At 42.1% G+C, this 23,665-nt stretch overlaps 2 protein-coding genes across 6 annotated transcripts in view; both read left to right on the top strand.

Annotated features, from left to right (window-relative positions):
- Positions 1-7,747: 7,747 nt before the first annotated feature.
- On the top strand, positions 7,748-9,461 carry LOC112618776 (histone H3). The gene is made up of 2 exons (XM_025376249.1): positions 7,748-8,159; positions 9,135-9,461. Exon 1 carries the CDS (start codon positions 7,748-7,750, stop codon positions 8,156-8,158), a length of 411 nt encoding a protein of 136 aa, XP_025232034.1. The 3' UTR covers position 8,159; positions 9,135-9,461.
- LOC112618741 (histone H2B type 2-F-like) overlaps positions 9,078-23,665 on the top strand; it is a 30,358-nt gene continuing 15,770 nt past the window's right edge. For 2 of the 5 annotated variants that reach the window (XM_025376187.1, XM_025376171.1), the window contains exon 1: positions 9,078-9,498. In XM_025376187.1, the coding sequence (XP_025231972.1) occupies positions 9,122-9,498 (377 nt within the window). In that variant the 5' untranslated portion in view covers positions 9,078-9,121. Of the gene's footprint in view, positions 9,765-12,119; positions 12,137-18,410; positions 19,808-23,665 lie in introns of those variants that run through there. The other 3 variants (XM_025376178.1, XM_025376196.1, XR_003118121.1) reach the window with 3 other exon arrangements.

Here is a 23,665-nt window from a genome sequence, read left to right as displayed (position 1 = left end):
GAAGTCTGAAAGAAAGTACCATGCTCCCTCTAAAGGCTCTCAAGGAGAATACAGACATGAACTTTAGGGAACATATTCAACCCACTACAGGTCCTGAGCACTAAGCCTTGTGGGAGGACACTCTGGAAGCAGGTCCAGACTTCCCCTGGTCTTGCCTCTTCAGAGCCTGTGCACTCTCTACCTCCAAAAGGCCCTTCTATCAGTCACTTACACCTGAGTATAAAACTAAGCATGAAAGCTGTGCAATTTTGACCAACCCTCCTGTGTTCATGAGTGTAGGTGTTGGGGAACAGGCTGTGTCTCCACTTGGGGAACTCACGGGGCAGGACAGGAAGATGGTGGTGGTCCTTGACCAGATACCTCTTATAATAATGAAAAGCCTGAATGGTTGGGCGGCTGGCAGACTGTGGCCTGCCTTTACTTGCCTGGGGAAAGCTGGAAGGAAAGAAGACATGAGGCTAAAATAGAGGCTCAGTGTCTTAGTTTCAATATCTGTAAAACAGTAACAATAAATACACATACCTCATAGGATTAGTGCAGGGATAAATTGCTATACAGTCCATACAAAGTACTTAGAGCAGAGTCTCAACATGACAATAAATTAATAGTTATTAGCAATTTCATTATTTTTATGATAAACATTAATTCATAGAATATATATTCTAAATCTTTCCCTGGGAAATGTTACCATCATGCTGGGAAATAGACAAGCACGTGGAAAATAATGGGTAAATTATCTAATCTCTAGATGCTAATTATGTAGAGATTCTTCTAGACTATGTGGCCAAGCTAGCAGGAATAACTGAGTTCCTAGGAGCTTTATAATTCACAGAAACCTTTCACTAACAGCCTCTCGTTTGAGTCCACAACAACCCTGGAAAGAAGAAAAGGCTTTTACCCTATTTTACAGATAAGTAAGTTTCTGGTAAAGATTAGACACTGGGGAATGTGAGTTACTGGGCTAAAACATGGCCAAGGTGGAATTTGGGCTTAGGTTTTGTGTTTTGCTTTTTTTTTTGTATTAGATTAGATGCTTCAGGAGAGAGTGATACATGAAATAGACACAAATAATATCAATATGTGTACAGTACAGCCCACTCTCCTGACCTCAGTCTACAGTAAGAAATACATTTACATTGGCCAGGCGCTGTGGCTCATGCCCGTAATCCCAGCATTCTGGGAGGCTGAGGCGGGTGGATCACAGGTCAGGAGATCAAGACCATCCTGGTTAACATGGTGAAAACCCATCTCTACTAAAAAAAAAAAAAAAAAAAAAAATTAGCCGGACATGGGTGGCGGGCACCTGTAGTCCCAGCTACTCGGGAGGCTGAGGCAGGAGAATGGCATGAACCTGGAGGCGGAGCTTGCCGTGAGTCAAGATCCTCCACTGCACTCCAGCCTGGGCAACAGCCTTTCTCTGTCTCAGAAAAAAAAAAAATAAAAAGAAAAAAAAGAAATACATTACATGGCCTCCTAGTCACATTCACAGGAAAATAAAAATTGCAACAAGTTTCACATAATGATAATTACTATTGGTGATATTTTCTCGTTTTATTATTCTTATAAAAGGGCAAAATGAAAGGAAAAGATGATCTCTACCAAGTAAATTAATTGTACTATGGATTATAACTTATAGTTGTGGTTTTTTTGGGAGGTTCTTTTGTTTTTGTTTTTCTGGTTTTTGTTTGTTTGTTTGTTTTGTTTTGTTTTTGAGATGGAGTTTCGCTCTGTCGTCCTGGCTGGAGTGCAGTGGCATGATCTCGGCTCACTGCAACCTCCGCCTCATGGTTCAAGAGATTCTCCTGCCTCAGCCTCCTGAGTAGCTGGGATTACAGGCATGCACCACCATGCCTGGCTAATTTTTGTAGTTTGAGTACAGATGGGATTTCACCATGTTAGTCAGGCTGGTCTCGAACTCCTCACCTCATGATCTGCCCGCCTCGGCCTTCCAAAGTGCTGTGATTACAAGCGTGAGCCACCATGCCCAGCCTGTTTTTTTTTCTTTTTGGTTGTTGTTGTTGTTTTGTATGTTTGTTTGTTTTTAATGTTTATTTAATGTTCAGGAGTACATGGAAAAGTTCAATTTTTTAAATATAAGTTAGGCCAGGCGTGGTGGCTTATGCCTGTAATCCCAGCACTTTAGAAGGTTGAGGCCGGTGGATCACGAGGTCAGGAGATCGAGACCAGCCTGGCCAACATAGTGAAACCTTGTCTCTACTAAAAATACAAAAATTAGCCAGGTGTGGTGGCACGCGCCTATAGTCCCAGTTACTCAGGAGGCTGAGGCAGGAGAAAGAGGCAGGAGAATCGCTTGAACCCGGGAGGCAGAGGTTGCAGTGAGCTGAGATCGCACCACTGCACTCTACCCTGGGGACAGAGCAAGACTCCGTCTCAAAAAACTAAATAAAATAAAATATAGATTAAAGGGAGGGAAAATAAGATAGAAAGATATAAAACACATTACCACTAACATGCACTTCGAGAAGCAGAAATTCGCTAGGACTGAGAAAATCAAAACCTGTTCTGCCATTCATTAGGCTGCACTAACAGAGATAAAGCTGGCCTAGAAATAACAGAAAACATTCTTCTCCCAAGGGCATGCTACAGCTATAAAGGCTCTTAACTCCCCTCTTTGAGTGACCACTCCTTTCTTATTCACTGAGAAACTTGTGCTCAAAATCACAGACCATCAGAACTTTGGCTGCTTGAGATCGTATCAGCAACAATGAAGCATCCCCCTTCTCCAGTGAAGGACCTAAGCCACCTTGCACAAAAAAATTTTCAACCCAGGTGCAAAACTTCAAGTAAGGGATTTCTGAACACAGCATTCCACCTCTATCTCAACTTCGTAGTTTCCAAGGAAACAAGACCCTGGATCCACTTCAAAGTCCCATCCTATGCCTACCCTTTCACACAGCCCTGCTTTGCTTTGAGCCTATGAAAACTACACTCCACTCTTCTCCCAAAATCAATGATAAGTCCAATTTTCCACTTGTTTGGTGAGCACCCTCCTCCCATCACCCTGCCACCAGTTTCTCTGTTGTGTGTTCTCCCTCATTGTAACAAGTCAACAAACTTGGCTTAGGTAGACTAAGTAGTAGTCTTGGGCTAATTGGGATAGGTTGAGTTTTTACTTAGAATTAATATTCATTTCAGCATTCCTACATTGTCAGAGGTTGTTTTGTTTTGTTTTTGGGTCTCTGTCGCCCAGGCTGGAGTGCAGTGGTGTGATCATAACTCACTGCAGCCTGCAGCCTCAATCTCCCAGGCTCCAGCAATCCTCCCACCTCAGCCTCCCAAGTAGCTCAGACTACAAGTGCACGCACCACCACGTCCAGCTAATTTTTATATTTTTTGTAGAAACAGGGTTTTGCCATGTCGTCAGGCTGGTCTCCAGCTCCCAACAAACTTGCCCACCTCGGGCTCCCAAGCTGCTGGAATTACAAGCATGGGCCACTATACCCCGGCTGTTGGTTATTTCTAATCTTTTAAATTACTATAAATGCTGCATCAACATCTTACTTCTTTGATATTAGTAGTGTTGAATAGTGACTAAAGGGAGACTCTGGAGTTGAAACCTGATATGGCACCGACTGTGTGACTATGAGAAAGTTTCTTAACCTCTCTGTGATTCCTCCATGTCCCAATCTGTAAATGGACATACTTATACTACCTACATGATAGGGTTTTGTGAAGATAAAATGAGTTCATACATGTAAAGTGTTTAAAACATTGTTGGCACCAAGAAAAAGTATGTGTTAGAAAAAATATACATATATAGGCCGGGCGTGGTGGCTCACGCCTGTAATCCTAGCACTTTGTGAGGCGAGGCGGGTGGATTGCCTGAGCTCAGGAGTTTGAGACCAGCCTGGGCAACATCGTGAAACCTTGTGTCTACTAAAATACAAAAAATTAGCCGGGCATGGCAGTGTGCACCTGTAACACCCCAGCGTTGGCAACAGATATCTTCTTCTCCCTTGGCTGCTTCAGGGCAGAGAAGAAACACTCTTGCCCTTTTCTGACTCTCTAGTAACTCTCGCAGAATGTATCACATTACTTTACATCTTTTTTTTTTTTTTTTTTTGAGACGGAGTCTCATACTGTCACCCAGGCTGGAGTGCAGTGGCGAGATCTCGGCTCACTTCAAGCTCCGCCTCCCGGGTTCACACCATTCTCCTGCCTCAGCCTCCCAAGTAGCTGGGACTACAGGCACCTGCCACCACGCCCGGCTAGTTTCTTTTCTTTTATATTTTTAGTAGAGACGGGATTTCACCGTGTTAGCCAGGATGGTCTCGATTTCCTGACCTCGTAATCCGCTCGCCTCGGCCTCCCAAATTGCTGGGATTACAGGCGTGAGCCGCCGCACCCGGCCTGTTTTACATCTCTTTACATCTCAGTACTTCTTCGTCTTGGCTGTTTGTTCCTTACTGGCAGTGATTTTTTGCGGGTGGCGGGGTGCGGGGGACGGATTCTCGGTCCAGGCTGGAGTGCAGCGGCGCGATGTCAGCTCACTGCAACCTCTGCCTCCTGGGTTCAAGTGATCTTGTCTCAGCCTCCGGAGTAGCTGGGATTAAAGGCGTGGCCCACCACCCCACCGCTGTTTAGCATATAATCAAGAAATAACCATAAAAATGGGCAACCAGCATCCGTCAGAGTTGTTCTCTCTACGGAGTAGCATTCTTTTATTCCTTTACTTTCCTAATAAACTTGCTTTCACTTTATGGACTGGTCCTGAATTCCTTCTTGCCGGATATCAAATAACCCTCTCTAGGGGTCTGGATCGGGACCCCTTTCCTGTAACACATAATCCAGTGGAATATGTTAGATAATAAAGGCAGAAATTGTAAAAAATTTGAGTTGTAGAGTACAGGTAGTATTAGGGACCAGTAGAAAGGAGAAGGGTGCTGTGCCAAGTTTTATCAAATGAGCAGGATATTTAAGGAATGCGTTTAACTTATAATGGGGTAAGGAAAAAAGCTGACACTCTCAAGTGTTCCTCAACTTGGTCCAGGGCTGCAGACCATTCAAGAGAAAAATCAAATCAGGCACACCAACCCACAAACCAACAATTCAGCTGGTCTCAGCTTATGATACTTGTAACCCTGAGGGTACTTGAAGCCAAAAATGAAACATAAACTATCTTATTGGAACATCTATCTTAACTTAGTCCGTTACTTTTGTATTAAAAGTAAACACATGTACATACAAAATATTATGTACCTAATAATTCATTTATTAATATTTTCTTTTGCCTGTTTATTTCTTGTTAGGTAAATTTTAATCTTCTCTTGTCTATTCCCCCGTGCTACCTAATGAAATTCCAGTTCTCAGTATTCAAGCTGCACACCCTTATAATTTCTGCTGAAGGACAGTTCAAAAATTTTAGGAGGAATATTCCCTCTATGTTACAACTCCAGAAAAGCAGAGCTTCTTTTGCACCATAAAGCTGCTTCTGATATAGTGGTGAGTTGAGACCTTTCACAGAAATGTCACTCTGGTGTCCAATGTGGGGACTAGGTGAAATTGAACTAACAATTGATCTGAATTCTGTTCTTAAAGATGACTTCGAAGGCAACTATACATCTGATTGTTTTATTCTGAGAAATGATACCTATAGCCATTAGAAGTTTACTCTTCTGATTGAATGCCCTTTTCTTATTTAAATGAACACATCTATACATTATGGTCAAGAGTGCATACATCATAGAGAAAGTATATTGCAAAGAAATGGGATGCTTGGGTGGGCTGCTTTGGGCTATCATCCAGATTCCATGGGGTAGTGTTCCCTTCTGATGGGAAGAGTTGGGTGTAGATGTTTGAGAAATACTAGATGGTGTGATTGCATGGTGGGAAAATGCTTTTGTGCTTTAAAATGTACTGGCTGGGTACGTGGGGCTCACGCCTGTAACCCAAGCACTTTGGGAGGCTAAGGAGGGTGGATCACCTGAGGTCAGGAGTTTGAGACCAGCCTGACCAATATGGTGAAACCCTGTCTCTAGTAAAAATATAAATAAATAAATAAATAAGCTGGGGGTGTTGGCTTGCGCCTGTAGTCCCAGCTATTCAGGAGGCTGAGACAGGAGAATCGCTTGAACCCAGGAGGCAGAGGTTGCAGTGAGCAGAGATCCCACCACTGTACTCCAGCCTGGGTGACAGAGTGAGACTTTGTCTCAAAAGAAAAAAAAAAAAAAAAAAGGTATCCTCTAAGCCTAATGAAATAGAAAGTTTCATCATTACAGTTTCATTCTTTTGCTTTAGAATATTACACAGGCTTTGTTACTTACCCAGGACAAGCCATAATTTCTCTGAGACTCAGTTTTCTTATCTGTAAAGTGAGAAAAGTAACACCTATTTCACAGAGTAGGGATTAAATGATAAAGTATATGCAGAAGAACTTTAAACACTGAGTAGTACCTGCTGTCTGTAAGGCATTATTACAAAACGACCACAGAGAGCAATAACATTTGTTCACATCAGTTACACTTTTGTACATTTTAGATCTCTCTAGAGGAAGATGCTTTTGCCCATGAGAGACTCTTGAAGATATTAATTAAGCTAACAGACTTCTACATTGTGTTTAGTGTTCAGGAAGTCCCCTTAAAATCACTTTTACTTTACTTTTACTTCAGTAGGAAGATAGTTCATAATGACACTATCAAAGTAAGTTTTAAGCTTTTCGGGCCTGCTTTTCTCAGGTTTGAGTTTTTATAGCTTGTAATGATTTTTAAGTAAAATAAGCATATGATTAAAAGTTTTATATTAACCACTACAACTTTTAACTATCAGTTACTTCTATATAACCATTATGATATTTACTGTTCTGAACAATACATACTTCAAAGCACATGAAATTGAAAAAGCAAAGCATCTTTACTCTCTTCATAGAGAACAGAAAAAAATATTAAACTTTTAAGCATTATAAAACACTTTACTGAATAAAATGTTTGCAAGTCAGCAATTGATGAATAATTTGCTTTGAAACTTTAACTTTTAATCTGGCTAATAAGCACTTATTTACAAACTATTCTACATTGTAAAGGAGAAATGAATATTTCTGGTGTTGTCCTTCTTCGATTTAGAAGTTTATCATCTGCAAGACCTAACTGGTCATTGACGTGAGGATGAGGAAGAGGGAACCACATCGCAGGCAGAAAAGACTAAAGGAAGGCAGAGACTCTAATATCAGGTCAATATAGGTCAGCACACTACCCAGATGAAGTGGCTTTGGCTGGGTTGGGAGGTCAAATAAATAAGTTCAATCTTTTCATTCCTTCAGTTACATATTTTTTTTGCTAAGCTTTGGTCATCCATGGTACATAATGCATCTAACTTGCTGAGCAAAATGCCAGACGTGAAATAAATGTTAGTTATGGTAGAAGAGCTACAGTAACAGGTAACCTGAAACAGAGGCTGATAGCTCATAGAAGGCCATAGTTGAATTCTGAGAAAAAAAAATCTGTTAAAATGGGATGCAAAACGCTTTACACATTGCTTTCACAAAAGTTACACCAATTTAACGGAAACGTTTCAAAAACAACCCGTGATCGATAAAATTACAGAAAAGAATCGGGAAAGGGGGAAATAATAAGGGAAGAAAGATTAGCAGAACAATCTTCCACCCCGGTAAATAGGATTGAATTTTAACCAATGAGATAACAATTTTGAAAATTTCCTTTTCATGCCCAATCAAGACGAAGCTATGTCTATAAATAAGACTGCCTGGCCTCTCTCATAACAATGATACAGCATGGCCCGTACTAAGCAGACTGCCCGCAAGTCGACCGGCGGCAAGGCCCCGAGGAAGCAGCTGGCCACCAAAGCTGCCCGCAAGAGCGCGCCGGCCACAGGCGGGGTGAAGAAGCCGCACCGCTACCGGCCCGGCACCGTGGCCCTGCGGGAGATCCGGCGCTACCAGAAGTCCACGGAGCTGCTGATCCGCAAGCTGCCCTTCCAGCGGCTGGTACGCGAGATCGCGCAGGACTTTAAGACGGACCTGCGCTTCCAGAGTTCTGCCGTGATGGCGCTGCAGGAGGCCAGCGAGGCCTACCTGGTGGGGCTGTTCGAAGACACGAACCTGTGCGCCATCCACGCCAAGCGCGTGACCATCATGCCCAAGGACATCCAGTTGGCCCGCCGCATCCGCGGGGAGCGGGCCTAAGGCATATTTTTAAGTGGTCGATCTAAAGGCTCTTTTCAGAGCCACTGCCGTTTTCATCAAGAGCAGCTGTACTGGCTCTCCATCTGGCGTGTGTCTGCTTTGCGCACCGGTCAGGGGCCAAGGGCACTCGTAGTGGTGGGTGACGTTACAGAACCCAAAGCCCAGCCGCGAGTTGGCTGGCGGTAGAAAAAGCCACAGAGGCATGGTCCTTGTGGTTCCGGCCGAGCCTGCCTTTTCACGCTGGTTTAAGGCCAGAGCTCTGGCTCCCAATTCTGTGGGTCAAGTTTTGCATGGCGGCAAGAGACAATGTGGGGAGTTTCGAGATGTGGAAGATTATAAGTGTAAGGGTGGGGCGAGTCCCTTAAAAATTATAAACCCGTTTCCTGGTTTATTTAAGAAGTGTATAAGTTTAATTAAAGCTCAGCATCTTCCTCATTGCATACTACAGGCGGTGCCCAAGCCAGAATAGTAATTTAAGCGGGCAGGAGTAAATACCTGGCGATTTTTTAAAATATATGGGCTGAGGTATTATTTCAAGGAAGAGAACAAAATTTCCACAAAGTATAGAATAAAAATGCAAAAACAAGGGAAGAGTTAACTTGTCTAGCTGGCGTTAAGATTTCTTCCGTATGCAAGTCTGTGATGGAAAGTGAAAACCAAGAAAAAACCCCTAGCCGTTGAAAGTATCGCTTCACCTAGCTTAAAACTGGCTAGTGTGAAATGGACCATTCTGATTGGATAACAAGACTTTTGTTCCAGTGACCACTAAGGAAGCACGACCAGAATCTATTATTTACATAGACTCCACCCCCTATGACGACACCATTGTAAGTTAACCAATAAAAACGCAGCACTTTGTGAGTCCTCATTTGCATACAAGCTCTATAAGTAGCGCGTAACCAGCCCGTTTTGTGGTAGTCGGGAATTACTTCTTTCAGTCTCTGTTGCATTTTTCGCGCAAAAATGCCGGATCCAGCAAAATCCGCTCCTGCTCCCAAGAAGGGCTCCAAAAAGGCTGTTACGAAAGTGCAGAAGAAGGACGGCAAGAAGCGCAAGCGCAGCCGCAAGGAGAGCTACTCCGTTTACGTGTACAAGGTGCTGAAGCAGGTCCACCCCGACACCGGCATCTCGTCCAAGGCCATGGGCATCATGAACTCCTTCGTCAACGACATCTTCGAGCGCATCGCAGGAGAGGCGTCCCGCCTGGCGCACTACAACAAGCGCTCCACCATCACGTCCCGCGAGATCCAGACGGCCGTGCGCCTGCTGCTGCCCGGCGAGCTGGCCAAGCACGCCGTGTCCGAGGGCACCAAGGCGGTCACCAAGTACACCAGCTCGAAGTAAGGGTGTGCAAGGGACGCAATAGATCAACCACCTTACCCCAAAGGCTCTTTTCAGAGCCACTTCAGTAATCGAGATAGCAGCTGTAAACACTTGTCAGAGCGTTGGATAGCTTTTGGTCAGGTGGGGATTGTGACCATGGTCACGGATGCATTCGGGTTTAGGACTAAGGAGTTTCTTGTAATCCTGTAATGAGTTGGCCCTCCGTCATCCTCGCCCAGTCTTACACTGAGTTGCTAGTTACCTGTACTAAGAGATTAGAAAGGTTTGACTATGGTTCTGGGATGTTTTGGAGGGAGGGAGGGAGGGGAGGCACGGGGTGGTTTCCCACCCCTTCAACATTTAACCTGTATCTCCAAAGTCGTTTTCCTTTTCGTTTCTGAAAGTAATGAACGAGATGAGATTTCCTATACAGATGAGAAACCCTCAGTCCAACCTCTATTTCTTAGTGTTTTAATCTGTTTTCCTTAAACATATACCTAGAGGCGTCTGTCACAAACTTTGTCGAATATAGCCATGTGCTTTCGTCCCTAAGCCTTTTTGCAAGTCCTGACTTAGCCATCCTCCCCTAACTTCCATTCCAGTGACTTCAATCAGGGAGATATATTGCCACTGCCCCCACCCCCTGTGGAGTATTTGGCAATATCTATAGATGTTTTGGGTTGTCAGGTGGGGTGCTACAAGTATCCAATGGGCAGAGGCCGGGAGTGCTAAGCATGAGGCACAGGACAGGCCGGGGGGACAAAGCTACCTATCCTATAATGTCGATCTTTGGCGATTGAGAGACCCCAGCGCCCAAAGACATCCCTAATCTTCAGGATTTAATCCTCATATCAATCAAACTTTTCCTTAACCCTACCAGTCCATGTTTTTGTTCTTGGTGAAAGCTGAGCACTTCATAGGCTGTTTACAGGTCCTTCTCCACAGGAAAATACCTCCTCCAGGGCAAGGACCGTGTCTTGGTTCTGTAACAAACTTTCCCAATTATAAGAATCACCTTTGCGCTTGTTAAACCCGCTTCCAGGTGCTTATCCTGAGGTTTCCTGATTCAGCTAGACTGGAGGTGGGACCTGAGGAGGTGGTTGGTTTTTAGTGTTCTCAGGAGTGTGGATGTTTTAATAGGTGTTGGGTACTCAGGTTAATCGACCTGTGGGTGTGTCACAGTCTTTGTGTCACAGATGTTCTGAGAAAGGAAACAATTTGAGGATGAGTGGAGGGGAATTTGTGGTGTAGAGAAGGCCACAGTTAATATGTGGGATGAATTTCTGAAGACCTCTCAGTTCAAAACTTGTATAACTCAAGACTCATCCTGACAAAAGCCAGTGGATGCTTCTTTTGCCAAATAAAATGTGCCCTTGGTGCAACTGGAAAATCTTAGTTTATAATTAACTTGACAGCCTTTGAAATTAAGCCATTCTTGATAAATCTTGGGGGAATTAACAACTTTGTGCTTAAAATGAATTTTACTAATAATTTTTATGATGTTGGAGTTCAAATTTACACCCAATTAAAAGTTACATAGCCGGGCGCGGTGGCTCACGCCTGTAATCCCAGCACTTTGGGAGGCCGAGGCGGGCGGATCACAAGGTCAGGAGATCGAGACTACGGTGAAACCCCGTCTCTACTAAAAGTACAAAAAATTAGCTGGGTGCGGTGGTGGGCGCCTGTAGTCCCAGCTACTCAGGAGGCTGAGGCAGGAGAATGGCGTGAACCCGGGAGACGGAGCTTGCAGTGAGCCCAGATCGCGCCACTGCACTCCAGCCTGGGCGACAGCGTGAGACTCCGTCTCAAAAAAAAAAAAAAAAAAAAAAAGTTATATAAAATGTGGTATACATGATTTTTTTTCCACTAGAAAATTAAGATTCCCAGTTTAGTCATCTTTTTCTGATCACCAGACAAGAGGTCAGGGAAAGATAACTGAGAATCCAAAATTTCCATTGAAAGAAAAGAAATAATATATAGCGCATTTTCTGGTAGGAAAGGTTACTCAATAAGTGAGATGGCCGAAGTGGTCTATTTTCTATACAGTTGGGCCATAAGAGAGTCTATCCAATCTCCTCCTAGCTTAGGGTCCTGGAGTCAGGAGTTCATTTTTTCCTATGGATTAGGACCATGTCTTTCAGGGCCTTTTGAAGTTGTTAAAGCATTGTCAACTGGCTCAACTACACAAATACCATCATTTATTACCCATCGACCAAAAGATTAACTTCCAAATCCTCATCCTGAAACTAAAGGCCACCTATTATCTAACCAAAACTTACCTTCTTCACTTGTTCTCCCAAGTCCTCCAGCTTAGCCTAAATGTTCTACCGTCATGTAAAACATCCTAACTTTCTCTTCTGTGCTTTTATTACATTGTTCTGAGTTTTAGTACTCAGTCCTCTAGACTACCTGAAACTTATTATCAGTCTGTCAGTTCTTTAAACTCTTGTTCAAATCTCACTCTGAGAAACCTTTTCATCTCATTGTAGTTCACAGGGAAGTCTTTTCTTAAGGCCTCACTCCTTGCACAATGAACAATTGTGTAGCTTTGTAAACTGTAGCCTTATTCCTCAATTTCTTTTTCTTGTTTTTACATTTTCTTGTTTGTCTTCTTTTAGAGACATATGCTTCTTGGTAGTCCACAAAGGCTATCCCAATGCCTACTATAAAATACCTTCTCAGTGAAAGTTTGTTGACTGGTTGCTCAGTCAACAGAACACTAGAAAATTGATCTGAGAGTGGTGGGTTCAAATACTCCAGTAAATATTTTTCTCTACCTTTTTTCTAACTTTTTTTCTTCTTTAGCATGGATACTTTTTTTTTTTTTTTTTTTTAAGATGGAGTCTTACTCTGTCGCCCCAGCTGGAGTGCAGCGCAGTGGATGATCTCAGCTCACTGCAAGCTCTGCCTCCTGGGTTCCCGCCATTCTCCCGCCTCAGCCTCCCGAGTATCTGGGACTACAGGTGCCCACCACCATGCCCGGCTAATTTTGTTTTTGTATTTTTAGTAGAGACGGGGTTTCACTATGTTAGCCAGGATGGTCTTGATCTCCTGACCACGGTCGTGATCTGCCCACCTCATCCTCCCAAAGTGCTGGGATTACAGGCATGAGCCACTGCGCCCGGCCAGCATGGATACTCTTGATTATTGCACTTCATAATTATTGGCCCAGTTGACACAACTGTTACAGATTCAAAAATCCTCAGAATGGTAGAGTACTACACTTGGCATCTTCCCTTGAGCCAATGTATCTACGTAGCCAAAATGATGAGATTCGAGTGGAGCTTTCTCACCGTGGTTTGAGGTGCTGGAGAAATGGTCTGCTTTTCTAGTGCCTTGAAAAAGGATGAGAAGAGAGGCGCATTCCAGAAGACAAAAAAGGTATGTAGTATCAGGATAAGGGGCTTTAAATATCAGATCCAGAGAACACTGCACATGTAGAAATGGGCTTGGCCTGGGTCAGGGCATTGAGATTGGTTACATAATCTTTTCAAGGATTGGTGAATCAGTTGGAGTATGTGTAGAAATCTTTACAGTTTAATCTTTTGTCATAATTTGTAGACAAATAATGTATTTTAAAACTAGGTGCAGTTCCTAAAGCTGTTCTAAAAGTCAATGCAACTGAATTTGGAATTTAAGCATAGGACAACATATGGGAAATAAGTACATGACCTCTGTGGGATAAAGTTAGAGTTATCAAAGAATGTCAGTGTTCAACAAGGAAGGAACAAGCTTGTTTTGGAGAATTACTAGATATTATGGAAGTTTTTTGTTTTTTTTTTTCTACATTTAGTTAACTCTAGCTGAACTGTAACAGATCATATGACTTGGCAAAAATAGAAAACTTGATAAAACTTCTAGGTCCCACAATGTCAACATGAACAAACTTTTGAAAAGTAAAAGTAGGCTGTGTTTTCTCAGTATGTATTATCAAATATATGTTGAACATATAATTTTTGCCCCTCAGCCAGGTTTTAATATTTTCTTTTACTTTACCTCTTTAATAATTTTTTATTTGAATCCATTTTATTTTGAAAAAATAATGAGCTAGAGGATACAAAGAGGTAAATGAATCTAAAAGAGAGAATTAAACTGGCATAAAGATAAATACAATTAAAGCAAGATGTGTTATTCCCAAAAGAGGAGTAAGAAGGAAATGTTATGTGAATTGAGAGTGAAAGGTTGCCTCTGGTTGGAGAGTTCAGGAAAATTCTGTGAGAACTTACATGGTACCAGTTATTGTGCTAAGTGATGGAGACACAAAGGTATCCATTCCTCAAGTCCATAAGATTCAACTGGAATTTTCTTTGTGACGAGTATATCACGTATCCTCTGGAATTTTTTTTTTTTTTTTTTTAAGATTTAGTTTTACCCAATTTTTACTGTAACCTCTTTCAACTTTTTAGTTGTCTGATTTGGGTAGATGGAATTCTCAATCATTCCATTTTTATTCTGTGATTAGAGGTTATTAATTCCTTACCTCTCATCCAGGTTGTAACATTTCCATTTACTTTAATATATCTCTTAAGAAAACTTCTAGGCCGGGCGCGGTGGCTCAAGCCTGTAATCCCAGCACTTTGGGAGGCCGAGGCGGGTGGATCACGAGGTCAGAAGATCGAGACCATCCTGGCTAACACGGTGAAACCCCGTCTCTACTAAAAATACAAAAAACTAGCCGGGCGTGGTGGCGGGCGCCTGTAGTCCCAGCTACTCGGAGGCTGAGGCGGGAGAATGGCGTGAACCCGGGAGGCGGAGCTTGCAGTGAGCCGAGATCGCGCCACTGCACTCCAGCCTGGGCGACACGGCGAGACTCCGTCTCAAAAAAAAAAAAAAAAAAAAAAAAAAAAAAACAAAACTTCTATTTTACTTCAATCGAGATTTTATTTTTTAATATTATATTGAACAGCTTTGGCTATCCCACCTTCCTACCTGCAGAGTGCAAAACAATTTATGCCCATCATACTCAGCTTACAGCATCACAAAACCCTTGGAGCATTGTTCACCATGGTCGTAGCTTGATTTTCTTGAGGCTGTCTTTTCTTGGGGTGTGATTATTATTTCTTTTCTCTCTCCCTCCCTCTTCCTTCTTTTTTTTGAGATGGAGTCTCACTCTGTCACCCAGGCTGGAGTACAGTGGCATAATCTTAGCTCACTGCATCCTTTGTCTCTCGGGTTCAAGTGATTCTCCTGCCTCAACCCCCCGAGTAGCTGGGATTACACATGGCAGCCATCATGCCCAGCTAATTTTTATATTTTTGTAGAAGTGGGGTTTCACATTTTGGCCAGGCTGGTCTTGAACTCCCAATCTCAGGTGATCTGCCTGTCTCTGCCTCCCAAAGTGCTGGGATTATAGGTGTGAACCACCATGCCCGCCCCTTTTTTTTTTCTTCCAGACAGGGTCTTGCTCTGTCACCCAGTCTGGAGTGCAGTGGCATGATTACAGTTCATTGCAGCCTTGACCTCCCAGGCTCAGGTGATCATTCCACCTCAGCTTCCTGAGTAGCTGGGACTACAGGTGCATGCCACCATGCCTGGCTAATTTTTAGAGTTTTTTGGTAGAGATGGGGTCTCATTATGTTGCCCAGGTTGGTCTTGAACTCCTGGGCTCAAGTGATCCACCTGCCTTGGCTTCCTGAAGTGCTGGGATTATAGACTGGTGTGACTATTAGAGTGGTGAGTGAATAAGCTTTTTCTTATTTTCCATATGCAATTTATCAGAAAATCCTCTTGACTCAAAATATGTCCAGCATCTAACCACATCTCACCACCTTCACCACTGTTTCCCTGCTCCAAGCTTCCACATGTTGAATATTTGCAGTGGCTTTTTAAATGGCCTCCTTGATTCTGCTCTCTCCCTCCTGTATTTCCCACAAAGCAGCTAGAGTACACTTTTTGAAACATAAATCAGATCATATCATTCCCTTACTCCTCCCCAACAGAAAACCCTCCGATGGCTTCAGTATCAAGGCCCACATTCACTTCTCTGACCTTCTCTCTTACTACTCCCTAGTTTGCTCCATTTCATCATAATTTTCTCCTTGTACTTCCTTGACTACATCAAGGCCCTTCTATCTCAGGATGTTTGCACTTGCTATTTCCTCTTCTCAAAAGGCTCTTCCCTAGATATTTGCATGACTGGCTTCCTAATTTATTGTAAGCTTCTGCTCAGAAGTTACCTTACCAACTATCATTGAGGTCTTCCCTGAACATCTTAGGTAAGATAACAAGCCCCCTCCTCTTCTTTCCTCACTTGTTGGTATTCCTTATCTCATAACCTTTTTTTTTTTTTTCCTGAGATGGAGTCTTACTCTGTTGCCCAGGCTGGAGTGCAGTGGTGCAATCTCAGCTCACTGCAACCTCCGCTCCCGAGTAGCTGGGGCTACAGGTGTTTGCCACCAGACCCGGATAATTTTTTGTATTTTTAGTAGAGATGGGGTTTCACTGTGTTAGTCAGGATGGTCTCGATCTCCTGACCTTGTGATCCACCCTCCTTGACCTCCCAAAGTGCTGGGATTATAGGTGTTAGCCACTGTGCCCGGCCTCTCATAACTTTCTTAATTTTTCTCCATATGCCATCTGAATACTAATGTATTTATTTACTTGTTTATTTCTGAATGAGACTGATATCCATAAAAATGATCTTTCCTTGTATACTTTAACTCCCTGCTTTCTGGGCGCATGGCTTCTCAATTAAAGGCTAATTTACCAGCTTCTCTTGCATCTGGGTTTGTTCAAAGTTTGGGGCCAATGAGATGTGAATGGAAGTTGTATATATTACTTCTAGTTTGTGCTGTAAAAAAGAATATGTATATGTTGCCCTTGCCCTCTTACCCTCTGCACTGGCTGGGGTGCAGATGTGATGGCAGGAATTGGGGCAACTACTTTGGACCCAGAGGCAGAAGCCCTGCGATGAGGATGGCAGAACTGCTTTGTTAGCCCTAGACTGTTACATTAGAGATAAATAAACTTGTATCTTATTCAAGCCACTGTTTTAAAAGACTTATTTGTTATAATAACTTAGACTATATCTGAGTAATACATCATTTGTCTCCCCTCCTACCTCCTCAGAATAAGTCCTATGAAGGTAGGTACTTTGTTTCATACACTGCTCTATCCCTATTATGTAGAACTATATCTGAAATACATTAGGCACTAAATATCTGGGATGAATGATGGATTCGAGAAACAGAAGTAATTGAGTACGTGGGAAATGGGGTTGTATTTATGACAGGTGGAGCTCCAAGAGTTGAATTTAACAAGAAACAATTGAGTTTGAAATCTTTTGCCCTCTAAATTAAGGACAGCACAACACAGAATGAGGATTTGGGTGAAGTTGCAACCACCAAGGTCCACATACCAGTTTAGAAGCCTCAGAGTATAAGTCATTGGGTATTTAAGGACCTTACCTAAGCTAACTCAGAGGCAATATGAAGGGTAGTATTGACATTAACTGCCAGAAATCTCCTAAAAGAGTCAAGGGGTTATACATGAGTCACAATTAGAAGGAACCTTGAAGATGGACAATTATAGTCCCTTTACTTTATGGAAGACTGAGACCCAAATAAGAGAGATCCCAGTGGTCCACTAACGTAGCTCTGGTAAGTTGCTGATAATTATTTAAATTATTTCAGGTTCAACATCACTGATTGCTATCACCGTTTTCAAGGCTAATATAATCTAATCTGCCTTGGTTCTGCTAAGATCTCCCTGTTTTTTTGTCTTAGTTCTTTTCTGTTTTTTTTCTTTTGTGTTCATGTGATTGTTTTTTTTCTAGAGGAAAAAAATCTACCTATCTGGATGCAGAAGAGGTAGTAAAAATAATACATATAACATAGCTTTCACATGATCACATATGCTGAAGGCATCTCAGGCAGCTGAGGTTGGAGATCATTTTAGGGTCATAAGTTCAGAGCTGAATCTGCAACATCAACAACAGATATTCTGGCTCTTACCACCTTGCCCATTTCTCCTCTTAGCACTGTTAGAGTAGTTCTTGCTGAGAAGGCACTATCCTGTAGTGGTGATGAACATCAGCTTTGAGTATAGCTTCCCCACGTAAGGACTGTATGACCTTGGAAAAATTTCTTTACCACTTGTGATAAATAAACTTCCTTACAACAAATTGATCCTCAAGTTATTCCCCTGTAAAATGGGAAAAATAGTGGAAACTATCTTCTAGGCTTGATATGAAGATTAAATGAGGTAATGTACCCAAAGCACTTAGTACAGTGGCTGAAACATGGTACATATTTGATCAGTGTTGCTCTTATTATTGTTATGGTTAGGAAGGTGCTTGCAAGAGCACTGTTGTACTTCCAAAGCACATTCCATTTTCCAGCAAGTGGTGCTTTAGTAGATTTCTGGTGACTTGAGAGTGACTTCCCTAAGCATCTTGCATTAAGGAAATAAGACCTTCTGTATTCTAGAAACACCATCCAGTAAGGCATTTTCACAATTTACTTGTAGGACCTTTGTTACGTAGAACCTTCAGTGTCTGCTACGTGGCCTATTAGGAAAAGAATAAATTAGGAAACAAAAGACTTTGAGTTACTAGTGTCTGTTACTAGTGCTCTATAAAGGCCGATATAATATTTGGCAAGTACCTTCTTTTTCTATCAGATGATGCTTTTAATACTTCACGTCAATACTTTCAGAAAAAAGTGAAATCATTTCATTAAACACTTCTTTCCTATATCTGATTTTTGAGCGGAAAGCCCTTAATTTTGAGGATTTAACATAAGAACAAGTCAAGGGAATAGAAATTATCTGGAAAACTATTAGCTAGCATAGAGAAAATAATGTCTTACAGCCAAAAGAAGAATGTGCAAATAATTTGGGAAATGTTTAAACAGAAATTTAAAAATGGGGTTGGTGGAGTTCTGTCGATGATTTCTGAGTTAATCATTTCTGCTTGTTAAATTGTTTCCAGCATTTTCTAGCTGAAGTTACTGTTCTTGCCAACTACTCAGCATCCAACATTTTTGCAAGAAAACAAGGAAGATTTTTTTTCTCTTCAAATTACAATCCAAAGAGTGGCAAACAAGGAAGATGACAGAGTCCGAAGACCTTCAGATTTCTTTTCTTTGGTCAAGAACTCGTTACACAATGGATGACACATTTTAGGTGGTCCTACGAAAAAGAGACACAAGAATCTAGAGAGTATCTCACTGTCAACCAATCCAAGGAACTTTGCTTTAGATGGCCAAAGCCAAAAACAGCAAAGTAGAAGAACTACTAGAGCTTTAAGCAGTTCCTTAGTATTTTTCCTTGGCTTATCCAAGCCTGGATACTGGTCCACTTTCCCAAAGATGGTAAAGAGGTAATACAGCTTGGGATTGGTTGGATACTGAGAGACAGAGAGAGAGAGAGAGAGATCAATCTAGGTACTGGGCAGCACTCGGCACTCAGAAGAAGCAACACTTGGAGCAAAAACTGAAGGATACAGATTAGTGACGTGAAGTCAGGAGCGAATGATCTCAGTTGCTTTACATGATCAAAGGGCAATAACTGCAAATTACCAGAGGGTAGGTGGAGATCCATACCACTTTTTAATATTAGTGTTTTTAACACCTAGGAATGGAATATATCTAAAGATAAAGGCTTGATTTCCTCACACCCACCTTCTCAATGATGTTTTGATTTTGCGAAAGTCTTGGTTTCTAGTTTGTGGGATTAACATTTTTCAATGCATTGAAGGAAAATTCTTTAGGCCAGGAGGGAGTCTAAAACAGACTTCAGCCACAGCACAGATACAACCCTAGGCAAGGGTCATTCAATGTTCTTAAGAAAATTCTAAATTCTAGGATGTGATGGTTAATATTAGGTATAAATTTGATAGGATTAAAGGATGCCTAGATAGCTAAGTATTGTTTCTGGGTGTGTCTGAGAGGGTGTTGCCAGAGGAGATTAACATTCGAGTCAGTGGACTGGGAGAAGAAGACTCACCCTCAATGTGGGTTGGGACCATCCAGTTGGCTGCCAGGGTAGCTAGAACAAAGCAGGGGAAAGAAGTGGGCTGAGCTGGCTTGCAGAGTCTTCTGGCTTTCATTTCTCTCCTGTGCTGGATGCCTCCATCCATTCCTCCTGCCTTTGGACATGAGACTCCAGGTTCTTTGGACTCTTGGACTTAACACCAGTGGCTGGCCTGAGGCTTTTGGGCTTTCAGCCACAGACTGAAGTCTGCACTGTGGGCTTCCCCACTCTTGAGGCTTTTGGACTCAGACTGAGCCACTACTGGCTTCTTCCTCAGCTTGCAGACGGCCCACTGTGGGACTTTGCCTTGTAATCATGTGAGCCAATTCTCCTTAATAAACTCCCTTTAATATATCTATATCTAATCTATTATCATCTATAGATATAGGTATATGTCTCCCCTATTAGTTTTATCCCTCTGGAGAACTCTGATTAATACAAAGGGTTAAGTCTTAAACTACTTATAATTTCTCTCTGGAACTATATTTCATCTAGTTTGGAATGTTTAGTTACTTAAGACCCATATTATATATGTAGAATAATGAGCAGGAGAAAGGTATGCTGATTAACTTACATGTATATATCAGCCATAGGATTAGTTCCAGCAAAGGAACATACTTGCTTTTTTTGGTTTCTTCAATCTTCTCCCTGTCGCATTATGAAAATTTGATGATTTTGCTTATTTAAGTGTCTTTGTAGGAGATTTTTCCTGGATCTTTTTAAGTGTTTGACCTCTGATTTTCATAATTTTTTTCACATTAGTATCAAGGAATTAGGTAATGGAAATTATTCTTAACTCCCACCTGCCCCCCTGAAACAGCAAGCATCTATAGAGAAGAAGACAGCTTTCGGATTAGCTGGAGAGTTAACCAAGTAAAACTTGAATTCTGATCCTTAGCCTGGAGAAAAAAAGTAAGAAAATTTTTCATTTGTCTAAGAGAAGTTTATTTCATGGTGTTTATGATTGTGGAGATGTGTCTGTGGGGGAAAGTGGCATATTAGATAAATCTTTCTAGACTAGTATGTGCAAATCATTTATAGTGGGGAGGGGGGAATTTGAGTCACAAAGATAAAAGAGTAGCAAAACAGAACTGTGACTATTGTTCCTGGCATGAGGAAATAACATATGAATTACAAGCAGGCTTGAGTAATGTAGATTGAGTTGATGGGTAGAAATGTGGCCCCTTACAGCACAGAGATGACAAAGTAAATATATTTGGCCCTCCTGGCAGGTTAGAAGTATAATGTGTTCCCAAAATCATCCGGATATGCCATCGTATAGTGTATTAGTAAAGAGCGCAGGCGCCTGAGACGGACCACGTGGTGTGTAACCTGGCTCTGCTCTTTAGGGTGTTTTTAATCTGTGTTTTCTCATCTTAAAACTGGGAATATAGTAATGCTTACTTCATAATGTTTTTATGAAGGATAATTGCTTAATGTTTCCTACTAATAACCAATTCAATAAATATTAGTTGATGGTCGTAGGGAAGTCCCGTCGAGGGCTCTGCAAGTTTCCCGTCTCTAATGCACAGGTGAAAAATAGCTACGGATTCAAGATTGTGTACTGAAGATATGTTGCTTTCTTCTCATATTCTACCCCAAATTCCTAGAAATGATAAAAAATGGACAAAGATGGCAGATGGGGTAACAGTGAAGAGTGCCAAGGAGGACTTCTGCAGAAGACAGGAGTGGACCAAAAAATGATCCACATGTTTTGGAACCAGGAGACAAAAGTTGGTCTTGGGGCAGCTGACAGGATGACAGTTCAGGTGCTTCAGTAGGAGTATCTGCCCGTCTCCTACCTTGGTGACTGAAGTCTTTTTATTTATTTTCTAGAGACCGGGTTTTGTTCTATTGCCCACGCTGGAGTGCAGTGGCACGATCTCAGCTTACTGCAGCCCCAACCTCCTGGGCTCAAGCTCTCCTCCCACCTCAGCCTCCTGAGTAGTTGGGACCACAGGCATGCACCACCACAACCAGCTAATTTTTGTATTTTTTGTAGAGACAGGGTTTCACCATTTTGCCCAGGCTGGTCTCAAACTCCTGGGCTCAAGGGATCCACCCACCTTGGCCTCCCAAAGTGCTGGGATTACGGGTGTGAATCACCATGCCTGGCTGGTGACTGACATCTTTGACACCAGCAATGAGTGTGGTCATTTGATTCAAGGAGGCAGGAAAATGTACCAAGTAACTGGGCGCTCCCACGCCTTGGAAATTTAAAATTTTGTTATTTATGTAAAAATTCAACAAGGGATAAATCCAGAACAGGATAGATATAGCCAAGAGAACATAAATAAGCTGAAAGATTGTGCTATTATGAAATATATATTTGGTCTTCAACCCCATTTCCTGACATACAACTCCTAAAATCCTTAGAAACACTAAAGTGATGTCTTTTTGTTTATTAATGAGTTGACTGATGTCTGGCAGCCCCTGGGTAGCTTCAGGATGGGGGCTGGTGACAAGAAAGAACAAGGGAGGATTAGAAAGTTTGGACTTTCAGCCCACCTCCAACTTCCTGGGACAGGAGAGGGGCTGAAGGTTAAGCTGATCACCAATGGCCAATGGTTTAATCAGTGATGCCTATGTAACGGAGCCTCCGTAAAGACCCAAAGGGACAGGGCTTGGAGAGCTTCTGGATAGCTGAACATGTAGAGGTTCCTGAAGGGCGGCGCACCCAGTGGGGGTGCACGGAAGCTCCATGCTCCTTCCCCCATGTGGGTCACACATGTAATCCTGGCACTTTGGGAGGCTGAGCCCTTATGCATCTTTTCATCTGTATTTTTTGTTATAAATCAGTAAACACAAGTGTTTCTCTGAATTTCAGGAGCTGCTCTAGCAAATTAATCCAATGCAAAGGAGGAAGCCATGGGAATCCCAACCTGGAAATAGTTGGTCAGAAGTTCTGGAGGCCCAGACTTGCAACTGGCATTTAAAGTGGGGGCAGTCTGGTAGACTCAGCCCTCAACCTGTGGGATCTCCTGACAAATAGTGTAAAAATTGAATTGGAGTTATACTCAGCTGCTGTCCACTGCAGTACTGACTGCTTGCTTGCTGTGTGGAGACCCTTTCCCCACCCACGCCCCCGTCACATTTGGTCAGTCTTCTGTGTTGAGTGTTGTGGTGTGAAAGCACAGGAAACACATAGTTTGAGTTTCTCCCCACTCACAATGATCAAGATAAGCCAGAAATTCCTCCACAAAGCCATATAAAAAGATGCATGCAGAAATGAAAGAAAAGTTAAATGATATGAAAAATAGATCCAGATGTTCTAAACTCATCTAGTAGGATGAGGAGTTAGAGAGGAGGGGAGAATTGAGAACATGTAAGAAATAAAATACAGATCTACCAAATAAGATTTGCTGATTGTGCACTGCACAATTTCAGGGGATGCCATTTGAATAATAAGATTTTTCCAATGTGTAGTGTACAACCTACTATTGTGTAGTATGCAACCACAGTCATGAGAAAAGGAGGATATTTCACAGGATCTAAATGCGTACATACATCCTTCGACTGCAAGGTCCTATTAAATTCTGAGCATACAGGATGAGAAGGATTCTCACCTAGATTCACAGTGACAAAATTTGAGAACAAAGAGAAATTTCTAAACATATTCAGGGAAAATGCTTATGAAGAAATGGAAGTTAAATTTACATCCAACTTCTCATTTGGGCTCCACTGGATATAAGAAGACACGAAGCATTATTTTTTAAAATCGAGGGAAAACAATTTTGAATTCAATTAAACTATCACTTAAGTGTGGGTGACTTTTCAGAATTCTATTCCAGCAATAATTTAAAAAATCATAAGGGAAGATGTGAGATAACAGAAGCAACGGTGGTAATGTATTTGGTAAAAGATATTGCTAAACAAAGTGAATTTAGGTTCTAGAAAGTTAAAAAGAAAACCTGGAATTCCAATTCCAGGTGATATAGGAGGGAGGTAGGGAGAGCAAGAGTGAAGAGAAGTAAAACAGGCTAAGTAAGATTTATGTTATAAATAAATAGGATACAGATACTATTACTGTAGAAGTTAGAAAAATATGGGCTTACATGGTGGGTCACACGTAATCCTGGCACTTTGGGAGGCTGAGGCAGGAGGATCATTTGAAGCCAAGAGTTCGAGATCAGCCTGGGCAACAAAACAAGACCCTTGTCTCTATAAAAAGTAAAAATATTAGCCAGGCATGGTTACATGCACCTGTAGACC

The sequence above is a fragment of the Theropithecus gelada genome, chromosome 1, assembly GCF_003255815.1.
Source record: "Theropithecus gelada isolate Dixy chromosome 1, Tgel_1.0, whole genome shotgun sequence".
Classification (NCBI taxonomy): domain Eukaryota; kingdom Metazoa; phylum Chordata; class Mammalia; order Primates; family Cercopithecidae; genus Theropithecus; species Theropithecus gelada.
This window is presented reverse-complemented; position numbering and strand designations above follow the sequence as displayed.

Excerpts from the sequence above, each read along its gene's own strand:
- LOC112618776 (XM_025376249.1), top strand. The coding sequence starts at position 7,748 with ATGGCCCGTACTAAGCAGACTGCCCGCAAGTCGACCGGCGGCAAGGCC.